The sequence below is a fragment of the Hetaerina americana genome, unplaced genomic scaffold, assembly GCF_022747635.1.
Source record: "Hetaerina americana unplaced genomic scaffold, ioHetAmer1.1.p SCAF_8, whole genome shotgun sequence".
Taxonomy (NCBI): Eukaryota; Metazoa; Arthropoda; class Insecta; order Odonata; family Calopterygidae; genus Hetaerina; species Hetaerina americana.
Window position 1 is genome coordinate 65,029,930 of NW_027287427.1, and position 13,483 is coordinate 65,043,412.

Below are 13,483 nucleotides of genomic sequence, written 5' to 3' on the forward strand. Positions count from 1 at the left end.
ATCTCGATTCAACCATTTGAACCATTGTCCAAGAATATAATGATGGACAATGGTTCTACAATATCCATTTTGTATATTGTTGCACAAAACTAAAAAAGAACTGGCAATTTTTCTAGCTGGATCAAATTAACTCAAAATAATTCCAATTGTGGTAAATAATGATTGAAACTAACATTGGATTTTTTATCATGAGCCCCTGAGTCATCTTCTCCAGATAGAAAGTACCTGGACTAATTTTTTTGTAATTGACATCAGCATTTTGCTTGCTTCTATCCAGTTTGACAAATTCCAAAAAGAAGTTGGATCAATTTCTTCATGTTGTTTTGTTGTGTAGTGGAGTCGTCCACTGTTTTGTCTTTCTTAGCCCTGGTACAACTTTTAGGCTTAGATAAATTTTCAACCATCCATTCACCCTCAATTAAGTTTTCAAATGTCATTGAGGTTAATATGCAGGGAAAAAGAATTTATTTAAATGATCATATTTACCAAGAACTTATTATCCAAAATGTGAAATGATGTCTTTTCATCTCTTGTAGTTTGAGCAAGAATAAACTTCATTTTTTGCAGCATCTTGATACGTGGTGAATGAATGTTTTCCCCATTGTCTGATCATGAAGTAATTTTATAAGAATGTGTATTTGGTTTCGGAAAGGGACCTGATAAAATATCTGTTATAAATTATATGAGAGAAATTACACATGCACTATTCTTGCTGTTGCCTTTCAGGGTGTGAAAGCCGAATAACACTATTTCATTTCAGGAAACTACCTCCCTTTATGAATACCTTGCATACTGCCCTAGTCTTGTGTACTTCCTTCATCTCTGCCACATTCATTTACTGTTCCATGAATGTTCATCTATTCCTACCCTAATGATAATTATTGTCTTTAGCCATATTCATCCATGACTTTCTTTTTTTATCCTACATGAGAAACATTTCTGCTTCTGTTATATATCTGCTTGGTGATTTGACTCTCATCCATTATCTTTAAATGATCAAACCACTGAAACCCACTTGTCTGTATCTGTTGTATCTATGTAATCAAAAATCTTTCATTGCCCACTCATTCCTCACTCTTTGTACCCTATTTTTACTGAGCGCTACAGGGAGATATGTAATGAAGCAGTTGAATTCTGTTCTTTAAGTGGTAGTTAAACATGTCAAAAACTCATGTAACAAAAGTACATAGTTTATTTTTTTCTTCCTTGCATGATACTGTGATACAATCTAATGGTGGTGATGCTAGTATTTAAATGCACATATAGATTGCTGTATTGCACCCTCACTTAGAGCAGATTCAACAAATTCGTCATTCATTGTACCCTCATTTTTTAATGTGATCATGAAAATAGCGGCTACAATTTAATGTGGCATGATGACATAAAGTTCAATCAGTAACACAGTTCACTGCTTATAAACTGGAGAAGAGATATGATTTGGAGATAGAAAGACAAAATCCTGCTTCATTCGAGATATTAATGAATAGATACTAATAGAAGATGAATACATTGGGAAAAGATGGAAAGAATATATAGGAGTGCCCTACCAAGAGCTCAAGTGGCTTGAAGGTGACTTAATTAAATGAGAAATGTTGATAAAAGGGGATGAACATGGGCTGGAAATACTGAGAGGAGAAATCAACAAAACCATGAGAGATGTAAAGAACAAGAACGCACCAGGAGTTGACAAAATGTTGAAATAATAAAGGTGCTTGGGGTCAAAGCAAAAGATTTACTTTAGAACAATCAAATATAGCTACCATAATGGAAATCTACCAGAGGACTTAGTGAACATTGGAAGATTGATAAGAGATTGAACTTAATGACTTGCTTCAAAAATACTTGCTCTGATAATTCTCAAAAGGCTCATTTTCCATGTTTTCTTTTGATTAATTTTCATCCCATGCATTTTGCATTATCCCTATAAAATATTCAATAATAAATCCAATCCTTTGGCTCTTTCAATATTGATTGATCAATTGCAAACCTAACTGACCTTCTGTTCTTCTGTCCACTTTTATTCCCAGCTCAAGCCCTTCCCAGACTACTTTAACATTTACTACTGATATAACTTTTCATTAGAAACTTAAAGTTCAATGGTCTAAACAAGTTTGCATTTTATAAATAATTTTAAGAAGGGAAAGCTAATTGTGTTTACATATATTGTGGAGAATGAGTGAATTTTTTAGGTAAAAATTAGTTTCTGTTAACCAGGCTTAAACTTTATTTAATTTTATATAAAACATATTTACAAATAAAACATACATGAAGACAAAGGATATCACAGAAGTATATGTCACATGTGTTCAATGCCTTAGAAATATTTATGCATATTCCTGAAAAAAATGTCAGAAATATTTGCCATATTTAAACATTATTTCAAATTTTTAGTTTCTCTTTTTGATATCACAGAAAAACAAAAAAATGTTCCATAATGTCTGCCATAGTTGATGTTATGCATGGTTGTTTCATTTTTCACATTTTAATGCATGTCACTGGCATCTTTGCAAAGAGGAATTTTGTTTTTAGATTTGAAATCATGAATTGACTTGAAATTGATTTTACTGCCATCCAAACAGGAATCTAAATAAGAGGGTGGATATTAAGCCTAAAAGAGGGTTGGATAGTCTTGATGAAGCGTTACACAGGTCACCCAAGCAGAAGCACATGAACACTTCCTTGTGATTCCATTTTGTGTAGGCACACCTTTCTTCACTATCAGAAGGACCACGCTGAAGGCAAAGCCTTTGAGTTGCTATTCCATAGTCTGTTGGAAGAGATGATAATTAGGGAAATCCAGAATCTTAATGATACTGCACTGAATACATATTACATCATAATGACACTGAAAGTATTACATATTTGAAAAATTTTCTCTGAAATAACTGAAAGGCATCAGTCAACCCTTACAGTGGTGCTTTTTCAAAAAAAGTTATGTCATTCAGCAAAGACAAACTAAACTAATTGGCTAGTTATATATTGCTCATGTAAAATTAAATCCAAAACAATTATTATTATATCTTTATGTACAATTTATTGAAATATAGTTTTAAATGAAAAGTAGCTCACTAATAATCATTTGCATTATGCAGCATTAATAAATATGCAATATTTGTATTAAATTGTTATCATATGCATGTGTATTACTTGTAATTATATGTATTTAATATGGCACTTTGGACAACATATATGAAATTAACAGTTTTGTAGCAGAAGTAATTGGGAAAAGAAGGCAGACAGGTTTGTAAGGAGGGAGAAATGTATATAATACTTATATTACAATAAACTCACCATCATCCTTAAAGCTTGTACCCCCTTCTAAGAACTTTCCACACCACCCTGAGGCACAAGGAACTGCTTGTACACCATGAGAATCATCAACAGATGTTGCATTGTATGTGAATGGATCTCTGCATGTCCCCAAATCACCCCGCGAACGGCAAGCAAAACATTTACGAACCAACCCTAAGAGAGATGGGCAAAGAACAATGAACATTAAACCAAAATTATAGTTTTCATCATTTATATATTGCTTTTGAATTTTAAATAATGTTTTCCAGATATCCATTGTAACTGAAATATTGATTCAAAGGTACAATCATTTTGTATGGACTCACATTTATTTAGAATCCCATTTAATGTGAATACACGGACATTTTGTCATTCTATTAAGGAATAGGACCCATATAATAAAGAAGGCCTTCATACTTAAATATTGTGATTGAAATATTTCAAATGCAGCCTCTAACCCAATCGAATGTAATATGTCTGTTGAATACAACTTCCCTTTCTGGTTGAACATAGGAGATGTGATCAGAATTTTGCAGCATTAAAGCAGTTATATTAATATAAGTGGTGTTTATGTGTGCATGAAATTCAAACAAAATGTTTAATATTAAAATATATTGGTTGTATTCATTACAAGGCTGTGAGAAATGGATTCAATTGTAATCTCAGGTAGAAAACACTTTTCTGTTATCAGGTCATGGGATGAGACAAGAAGTACCAAAAAATATAATTTCGAAGAATAAAGCACTCTGTTCAATGGATATATATTTAAAGTTAATTATTTCATACAGGTATAAAATAATTTCAGTAATCGACCCAAACTTTGGTTCCCTGGGCAAGGTTAGACTTATAAGGCATATGAAATTCAAAAATTAACAAGGTAGGGGCTCCAGGACCTTTCCTCTTACCACCTGTGGTTTCCCAGGGAGATATAGTACTGGAAAAATCATACAGTTTGAATGAAACTGATGGTACCCAGAGATATCACTTGGAATTGAATCCAGCTCTGCAGATAGTAGCCCAGACCACTCTACATGCTGGGCTGATTGTTTTATATCAGGTATGCATACACAATATGGACAATCACAAGGTTAGGGGGAAAATTGGAAGGATTTCGATTCCATGTTGAATAATGTTTCCTGGGCTAGGAACCAAAGCATGTACCTTCAGCTTGCTGGCCTGATGCACAGACAGACATACACAGCACTGTGATGTGCGATTCACATGCCAGTTCTAGGTGAGTTCTATCCTCACCCTTCAAACTATTGCGTAGTTTATGCTTTGTAGGTAGTGATTGAACCATGTTTATGATCATATTTTCTCTCTTTTGTGAAATGCTTTCCCAACCTGAGTCACTCATGGGTCCCTCACTATTATATATTACATAGGTACATACACCCTCAAATCCCATCTCTCTCCACATTCACTCTCTAAGGTTCAGACTCCATTTATTATTATGTCTTCGAGGTACTGCTTTTATTTGGCTACTTTTAACAGTTATGTTATGACAATGGAACCACAGTCAGGTCAATAAAATAGTGCGGAACATTACAAAGCTTTGTTTTTATTATATTTTCATTATTCGTACCATGTAAGCATTCCACTAAATGAAGGCTGGAGGAGTTACTACACATCCTACATATCTTCAATCTATCACTCTGCCTACCACAACCTTTTGTGTTTAAAGCCATTTTAAAGGACTAATTTGTTTACTTTTATCTTTTAAGAATGGCCCAATGTATTTTCTTAGTGGGATCCAGTTATTTCCTCTAGTTATCATATACACTACCTACCTGTTAATCTTTATGATTTGCTGTCTTTGTGTTCACCTGGAAGATAGCTAGATTTTTGAAACGTTTTCAACTGATAATCTGTTATCATTCACCTGCTAAGTATTTTCTACAACCTTGCCAATTTTACTTGGTAGGTATTCATGTGTAGCTATTAAAATATGACTATCTTATCATCTGTTAATAATTACTCATTATTGTTGCTCAAATAGTTGTTGCTGTCCTTCCATCTCATATTACACAATCCCTCTATAGCTATTCTTATACTTTCTCCACTATATAACCTTCACTTAGTAAACTTTCTGCAATCAATAGTCTTCAAACTTCTTTAATGAGGTGGAGGCAGTGCAAGGAATGTCATTTATGACTCCTAATCTTTGATCTATTAGGCAAAGGTGGCTAAATGGAAAGTTCTATAAATCAATTAAACATGAGGAACTTTATACTGCATTAGGATGGCACACTACCCAGAATGTATAATAGTTGACCAGAGTGATCAACCTGAAGGCTGGTTTGGTTGGCTAATGTGGAGATAACTTGGTGCTAAGACACGACTTACAAAATTCATGCATTATGAAAGAAAAGGACAATTACCTTCCCCTGTGCTACCCTGAAGATTGTTGTGTGAAGAAAATAGCAACTTGGGTTTTGCTGGTGATTGCCAAATTCTCATTTCAAATCAAAGTGTCCCATACATTTTAAATCAAGGTTCTCCAGTCTGTCACTACAAATTACATAAACTTTGCTACTATTCTGTGTGTTATGATGGATTGATGACAAAATTCAATTTTCCCTCAATTTCACCTTGAATTAATGTTGGATCACCCTTTGCTTTTTATTCTCCAAGATCAAACTAAGCACAGCAAAATTATTCAATTAAGTTAGCAATCAAGCCTTGACTAAAGTGTGGGTTTGTCATATATTTAAAATTAGACCTACCAGAATTATAGAAAAAGTGCTAAAAGGGGTCAAAACTGTAAAAGTTTAAATGAATTTTGTAATCAAGTGGCCCTTTTCCATGATTTCGATTGCATTTAAAGAGGGAAGTGAGTACTAAGAATTGGCCATTGTGGTTCAATAGTTTTCTATCCAAATCATTAATGACAGAATTGGGATAAATACATGGTTTACATGTACTTGTTCTGAAATGGGTTGAGGAAATTGCATCATCACCAGCTTGCAAGCTTAAAAATTTGCTCAGTCCTGTTCAATGCTCAAAGAACCATCAAATAGACTCTGCCATGCCTGGAATGTCCTCATAATTCTTAGCTGGTTTTTGTAATATCTTTTTAAGGGAATCAATCTTACATCTACATGTATTAGATGAGGAGAACAGTAACTAATCCACCTCTCTCCTTTACAATATATATATATATATATATATATATATATATATATATATATATATATATATATATATATATATATATATATATATATATATATATATATATATGTCTCTAAGGATTTTCAGTTTAGGGATATTATATTAATACTCTGGTACTATGCTCAACTTATTATAAAGTATATCAATATCTGCACTATGGTGTGTAGCACAAGTTGTGCAAGTTTTTTTGAAAGCAAAATCAGGGGTGGTTACATCATCCATATCAAAATTATTTGTTAAAACCTTGGGATGTATTAATAATAGTTTTTTACTTTGAATCCTTGGGTTATGAATATTTACTTCATGTATTGTTGCAATAATGATTATGAGTAGCCAATGGAAAAATCCAGTTTTCAATGATGTTATGCTTAGGAATAATATAAAATTTGCTTCTATTACAGTTAACGTACTTGATGTATTATTTTTATACTGATTTGAAATGACAAGTACCGCATGTATTGCTGTCTGCACTGATAATTAAGGTAGTCTGGCATTTTTACCCTAATGTTTATATGAAGGAAATGGCAAAAGAGACAAAGAAAGACTAGAAGTAGGGAAAAAATTTGGTTGTGAATGATTAAATGAAATTTGTGGCTGATCAAGCCTTATTTTAGTCACTCAGTCAATGGATTTCAATTACTTCTCAGCACATGACAAAACTAGTGCCATACTCAGTCATAAGAGTACAAAGGTAATGGGATCCTCAAGAAATAGAAAGGTTGAGATCAGACTACAAATCAGAGTTAGAGGATATAAAGTACAGCAGGCAAAACACCGATTATTTAGGAAGTGTTTTGGATTAAAATGAGAATAGCAGAAAGGGCATTAAGAAGAATGGCAAGATATAAAAGAACCAATTCAGAAGATTCTGGTGATATTGAAACAATAATCTGAGTAAATATAACTGCAATTGGCCACTGTTTAAAATTTTATTTTATTATATTCATATATTAATATTAATATATTTTAAATAGTGAAAAACTGCAGCTTTTGTATTCAGATTATTAATATTTTAAGGAACATTCAAAAAGTGAATGGAGTGCATAACAGAAGTATAAAGGAAATATGTTTTTAAAATAGTGAAATGTTTAATTTTGGGTGCAATATTGTATGTTTTGGAAGAATGGTTATTGAGGAAAGAGCATAGTATAGACTGGAGATTTTGAGAGGTGAGCGTATAGAAGATTTGAGAAAATAAGATGGTTGCAAAGAAAAACAAATTCAAGTGCTTGTTATGGCTGGGTGAGAGGGAAATTTGCTGGAAGAAATTTGAATAGAATAGGAAAAGTTGATAGGATAGCAGATTTCAAGAGGCAGGGTAATGTTAAAGACAGGTAAAGGGAGACTGTTAGGTATGAGAGGTAGAAGGAGGAACATATTAGGTGGAGGGCATGAAGAGAGGAAGAAAGAGTGTTGTATTAAACAGGCCCTAAAAGTGTAAATGATTAGCCCCAAGGTATATCAAAAGTTATCAACGAATTGTAAGCTACTTCATAATTCAAAAAAAGAACATGATACATTTTGCCCAATTTGTGAGATAATATACTGCAACAAATTGCTTGAAATACATAGATTGCTTTTTAAATTATTCAAACAGAATTTTACAAAGTTCAAGTATTAATTATAGGGGCAAGGATCATTAAACGATGAATTAAGTTATTATGATAGATGAAAGGAAACATTCCAGAGCAGAAAATTTTCCTGATTTGTAATAACCCTTTTTAATAAATTATTCTCTGATCACACTGTGTTCATGTTTTTGTACTCTTGTTTTAAAATTTTCACCATTTGTTAGAAATTACGGATATTAGGTACCCATAACAGTAAGTTAAGATAGTGAGATAACTTATTAGTTTCCATTTACATTTTAAAAATTATATTCACAACGTTTGGTTTCAACAATACGGGCTGATATCAGTATAATACACTCTAAATAAGAAGTGTACAGAGAGACGTGATAATCAGCAATTGTGTCGATAGAGTGCTCAGAGTGAGTTCGATTCTCAGGTAATGGCAACCTGATGTTGATCATAATTCCGCTGAAAACATTTTCTGCTCTCTTAATTCCCACAGGGTGGGTGCCTTGCCGACGGGAAGTAATTGCATCAGCATTTGCATCGATCCAGTTACTATAAACGTGTTTCATCGCTATTGAAGTTTAGGAATAATAAGGATTTGCTGGAGAATTTTAAATGCTCAATATTCTACCCAGGGTCCTGTCATGGCACCCTGGGGAAGAAAGGGGCTCAAGCATAGACAGCAAGTCTGTGGGAAGTCATCATTTCGTAAAACAGAAGAATATTAAAAACATAGTATTAGTGTTCCATAATGAATCTGCATTCACTCATTCTTAGAGGCGGCCCGGATTAACTTGTAGTTCGAACTCAGCGCGCCCGACGCTTTGTGCATTTCAACATATCCAGTTGGAGGAGGGTTTGGGTGATGACATGCTCCCGTTGGAGCGAAGGGCCGGGGGCCATGGCGTGTAGGTTATTGGTGGAGCGAAGTTTCCATTCTCCCCCATTCCCAATGGTCGAAATGTTACGAACATGCTCTAACTTTTTCCGTCTTTAGGGGTCGGTTGAGTTCCCTGCATGTTATGCATGCATATATTGAACGATCCTTTAACCCCTCCTGTACTTTGAATATTTAGCACTCAGTCCAGAGACAAAGACATTGAAATGCTTTTCTAATAATAAAAATCACAAGGAACGTGCATTATATGGAACAAATTCAATTTTTTGACAGCTAAAATTATTTCATCAACTGCTTCACGTTATTAATGACTTCCAATTGGCTCCTGTGTAATTTTTTCTATAGAAACTTATTTTTCAGGTTTTTAATAATATTAAATTGTGAAAAATAATGTGTTAAGTGTAAAATTGACTTAATCTTTCAGGATTTAAGTAATAGATATTGTTTTAGCGTACGTTCCAGTAACCATGGTACTGACAAAATAAAAGCAACAACCTTTTTTTCGCCCCGTTATATCCGTATACAAAATCCGTATGATAAGTCATAATTTACAAACTAATTGATTTTACTCATGACATTTTTTGTAACTTTTCTTTTCGGGCATTTTTAATAAAGTAACATCATTGTGATTTTTTAACTAATTTAGGATTTTGATAGTCTCTATGATGCTAGTGTCTTTGCGAATGCATGCGGATGGTAATATCTGGAGCAGAAATATTTTTTCATTTTACGAATATCTGGGATTGCATCTGAGCGTAGATGTCCACCATTGTGCTCGTCGAGAATCTTAAGAAACAAAGGCTCGTCGAGTTTCCTCATTTCCACATCAAGGTTGCCCAAGACAAGTGCTACCGCCAATTTCCATGGAGAAAGTCCAAAATTACATGTTCAGCTCTCAACCGATTCATTACGTTTTTAATCGACCATATAGCAATATTTGGTGCGAGTCAAATATCATTACTCCAAGTAATGCCTGTAGTAAAGGCGCAATTATCATACGCAAGCTCTAGTATCCAGGCATCATGTCATATGCCACATTGCGTTGAAAGCACGAATGAAAACTGCCTGAAATGATCACATTCTCCTTGGGTATAAGTAATCAGCGACATTCGATTGTAATGTTAGGTTCACTTACCGTTTCCAGTGCTAAGGTTGCCGATAACTATCAGGAACACAATGCGAGACACGAAGCTCCAATCCATGGCTATTTATCCCAGACGTGCGCTGTTTCACCTCGAGTTTCACTCTGCGACTACGCCCGTATCCAGCGTGCCACTTTTTACAACTTTTCTTCCCAAAATATGTGCCACCAGGTGAGTACGATCACAAATGTTTTGATGCTGGAAGCCAGCTGGGGTTGGTGAGACTTCACTCTTAGTCGGCGCTTCCCCCCCGACTCTCGGCGAGAAACTTGCCCAGGCCACGTCGGTACCGCTATATTCCCTCATTCCAGTCTCCCACGGAGTTTCTCCTCCTTCCTCCCCCACCCGACACCCCTTCTCACCGCCCTCACCTTTGAGAGAGACCACCCGTCCACCTCTCAAAACACCACGCCCGTTCGACCTTCGACGAAGCCTATGGTCCAGCTATAAGAGACGTCCATCACGACAATAAAATATTTTCATCCTCTTCCCAATCAATTTGATGAAGACGTCCCATCATAAGAACACAGATCAGGGAATGGAGACATTCTGTCCGTTTAAGCGTACTCATATCTTATGGTAGTCAAAAATAGTGTAGAAGATGCAAACATTATCAACCAGTCCAGTTTTCCGTTTTTTTATTTAGAACCACCCAGACAAAGAATTCAAGGTCAAAAATGTCATCGAAGAGAATGGATATGAACAAAAAGGAAGTACAGAAAGTTCGTCTCCTAAGGATAGGCAGGTAGAGATAGTTATAGTATTAGTGGTTACGCGATAGAGTATTTTTGGACTTGAATGTATGTTTTAATGGAAAAGTTAGCTTGGTTCCAACCTGAGGATGCGTGGAAGTTGTTTTGTTTCCTTCGACCCCCAAAATAATTTTTCAATATTTTCACCAGTCTTTCATTAGCATGCTCAGTAAATGTACATAGATTATTCAAATTCCTGGCAGTCGGTTTGGGAGGCCCTCGTTGCGTGAATAGGCTGTCAATCCTTTCTAATTCACCAGTTGGAATCTCCAGCCGGCTGGCTTTTCCTTTGGCATTCAGCTTATTTAGAATTTTGCTACTTCAAGACCCACTCCTTACTTCAGGTTAAACCTTCTTGACAATGGTGGTATTTGATTATTTTGTATAACTACCAAGTAAGCGTATGACGTTATACCTATGCACTGTGCATCAAGGAACTTTACTCAATCGAGAAAAATTTTAAAAGGTTAAGTCTAACGTGGTGACATTCTCATCCTGACGTCATCTTGTTGGGTCGCCGTGATGAGTTGACATTGGCTTGATGACATCATAAAATGTGGAAGAAGTACTCATACATTGATATTTCAACTACTTCCTCAAAATCCTAATTCCCGAATTTCAACTGTAACCACGAAGGTAGAACAGTCACGGTGACTTAAATTGAATTCCCCACCTCGCCTGTACTTCTGTATAAGAGACTCTCCAATCTCACCAAAAGACATTTTTTGTTCCGTATTAGCACGTAATATTTCCGCATTGTGTTATTTTAATTGAATGATAGTCTTTCACTCAGTGAGGCTAAGATCTGAAACTGAAGTGTTGTTTGCCCCTAATGAGACAGCTCTCGAGTTTAAGGAAAGCAATAGAACGCCACAGAAAACCGCAGTCTTCGTCAAGACGCGAGTCAAGAGCGAATGACCTTGGCCAGTTTCCCTCTTACCTGCTATAAAAAAACCGGAATAAATGGAAGCCGCCATCTTTCAAATTCAATATTGCTACTACCTCTCCCTTCCCCTTTGGAGGATTATTTTTTCTTTCGAATCTCTACTCTTGGGCACCTGTGACCGAACATGCCTTACATGCATAACGCCAGGACTTCCTCTTTATACATTTGTTGTTCTTCGAGCTCTTCAAAATCCCCTATCCATCCCTCCTTCCTCCGTCGTGTTAACCTTGTTGTATCCGGATGGTTTGAAGCGATGTTTTTGGCTGTACGCGACCGCAAGACCGGAACAATAGACGACAAGGCAAATTCCCATGATGACGCCGAGGTAGATGTTGTGGCGGAGGAATTCTGAAAAGTGAAAGCATATGGGTTTTAATGCTCGGGGTCACAATATTACATGAAACTACTGCGTGGACCACCGATTAAAAACTTGGTGCGCTTCCGAGGAGAGAATGTAACCAACGCTTGTTGTTACATATATACAAATTTTTTGGCATGAATAAAAGCGGGAGCATCCTTTCCAGTCACCTTCTGTTAAACTTAACTTGTCTATATTTTGATTGTAGCCTACCGAAAAATGAAGGCTCCAAGGCTTAGGAACTGCTACAGTTCTCAACCTCACGTACACGGTAGCAAATGCCATGATCTCGCTCTCTCATTCTCATGGCCGGAAAAATGGGAGCCATGGCACACCCTGAGGGAATATTTTTGGCTTTAATAAAATTCAAAATGAATGGTACATACCCTACTCTACTTTTTAATACGAACACATCCCCGAACATAAAATTACCTACTGCAGGGTACGTTGTGTTCTCAGCATAAGAGCCATTTGTTTAAAATTTAACGCGATTATCAACTTTCTTTGTAAGAGAAAAGATTTCAGCTCATACATGGTTTGTATAAAAAGTATCGGGAAAAGTGTCGAAAAATATATTCATTTTAGAAATTGTTACGATACCTTAAAATTCTTCAAAATTCATCCCTTGAGCGTAGACACATACTTTTGCCAGTGGGTTTTCCACGACTTGAAGGATCCCTGGTAGGCGGATTCCGGAAGGTCCTTTAGGGTACGCGTGCAAGCTTCTTTTAAGCCACTTAGGGTGCAATGGTGGTGCCTTTTGAGACAGGATTTCATTTTTAGAAGATGGTGCCAATTCGGGACTGTAAGGGGACTGGGGAATCGTCTCGATGCCGTTGCAGGTCTTCGCAAGCAGGCACTCGACTTTGCTCTTGATCGTCCAAGACCTTCGGGACGAGTTAAGCGCAGATATTTCGCATCGCCAAAAATTCAGTGATAATTGTGTGCACTGTCATCTTATCTATGCCAATATGATCTTCCATCATGCGCACACTGAACCGACGGTCTGAATATACCACTTCACGCGCAAGCTAGGAAAAAAATTGTTACCGATACTTTTTATACAGACCTTGTACTTATATCATATGTCTACCTCCTCTTTAGAAGTTTATTAATTCGATGTTGGTAACACCCCTGTCACAAATTTTGATTTCTCGCCATTTTATTTGGTTGAATTAATATTCACATGTGTACTCTTAATGCCGGAGATATGATTGCACGAATAAAAGAATACATTAGCTACTTAAGAAATACTCTACTAGCGACCCATGAAATCTCGTGATAGGGAGAGCAATCCTTTAAGTATCCTTTTTTCCCAGGAAATTGTATGTGCGCTTACAATTTT

The 13,483-nt window shown here is 35.8% G+C and overlaps 1 protein-coding gene across 1 annotated transcript; it reads right to left on the minus strand.

Moving 5' to 3' along the window:
* Positions 1 to 2,214: 2,214 nt before the first annotated feature.
* On the minus strand, positions 2,215 to 10,354 carry rtv (QVR superfamily protein rtv). Its single transcript, XM_071596618.1, has 3 exons — positions 10,076 to 10,354; positions 3,292 to 3,465; positions 2,215 to 2,767 (listed from the first exon to the last, which is right to left on the minus strand). The coding sequence occupies exons 1-3, from the start codon at positions 10,140 to 10,142 to the stop codon at positions 2,562 to 2,564; spliced, it is 447 nt and encodes a 148-aa protein (XP_071452719.1). The 5' UTR covers positions 10,143 to 10,354; the 3' UTR covers positions 2,215 to 2,561.
* Positions 10,355 to 13,483: the final 3,129 nt, after the last annotated feature.

Coding starts and splice junctions, on each gene's coding strand:
- rtv (XM_071596618.1), bottom strand. CDS start 10,142: ATGGATTGGAGCTTCGTGTCTCGCATTGTGTTCCTGATAGTTATCGGC. Junction 3,466..10,075: donor CAACCTTAGCACTGGAAACG/GTAAGTGAACCT, acceptor CATCTCTCTTAG/GGTTGGTTCGTAAATGTTTT. Junction 2,768..3,291: donor TACAAGCTTTAAGGATGATG/GTGAGTTTATTG, acceptor CTCTTCCAACAG/ACTATGGAATAGCAACTCAA.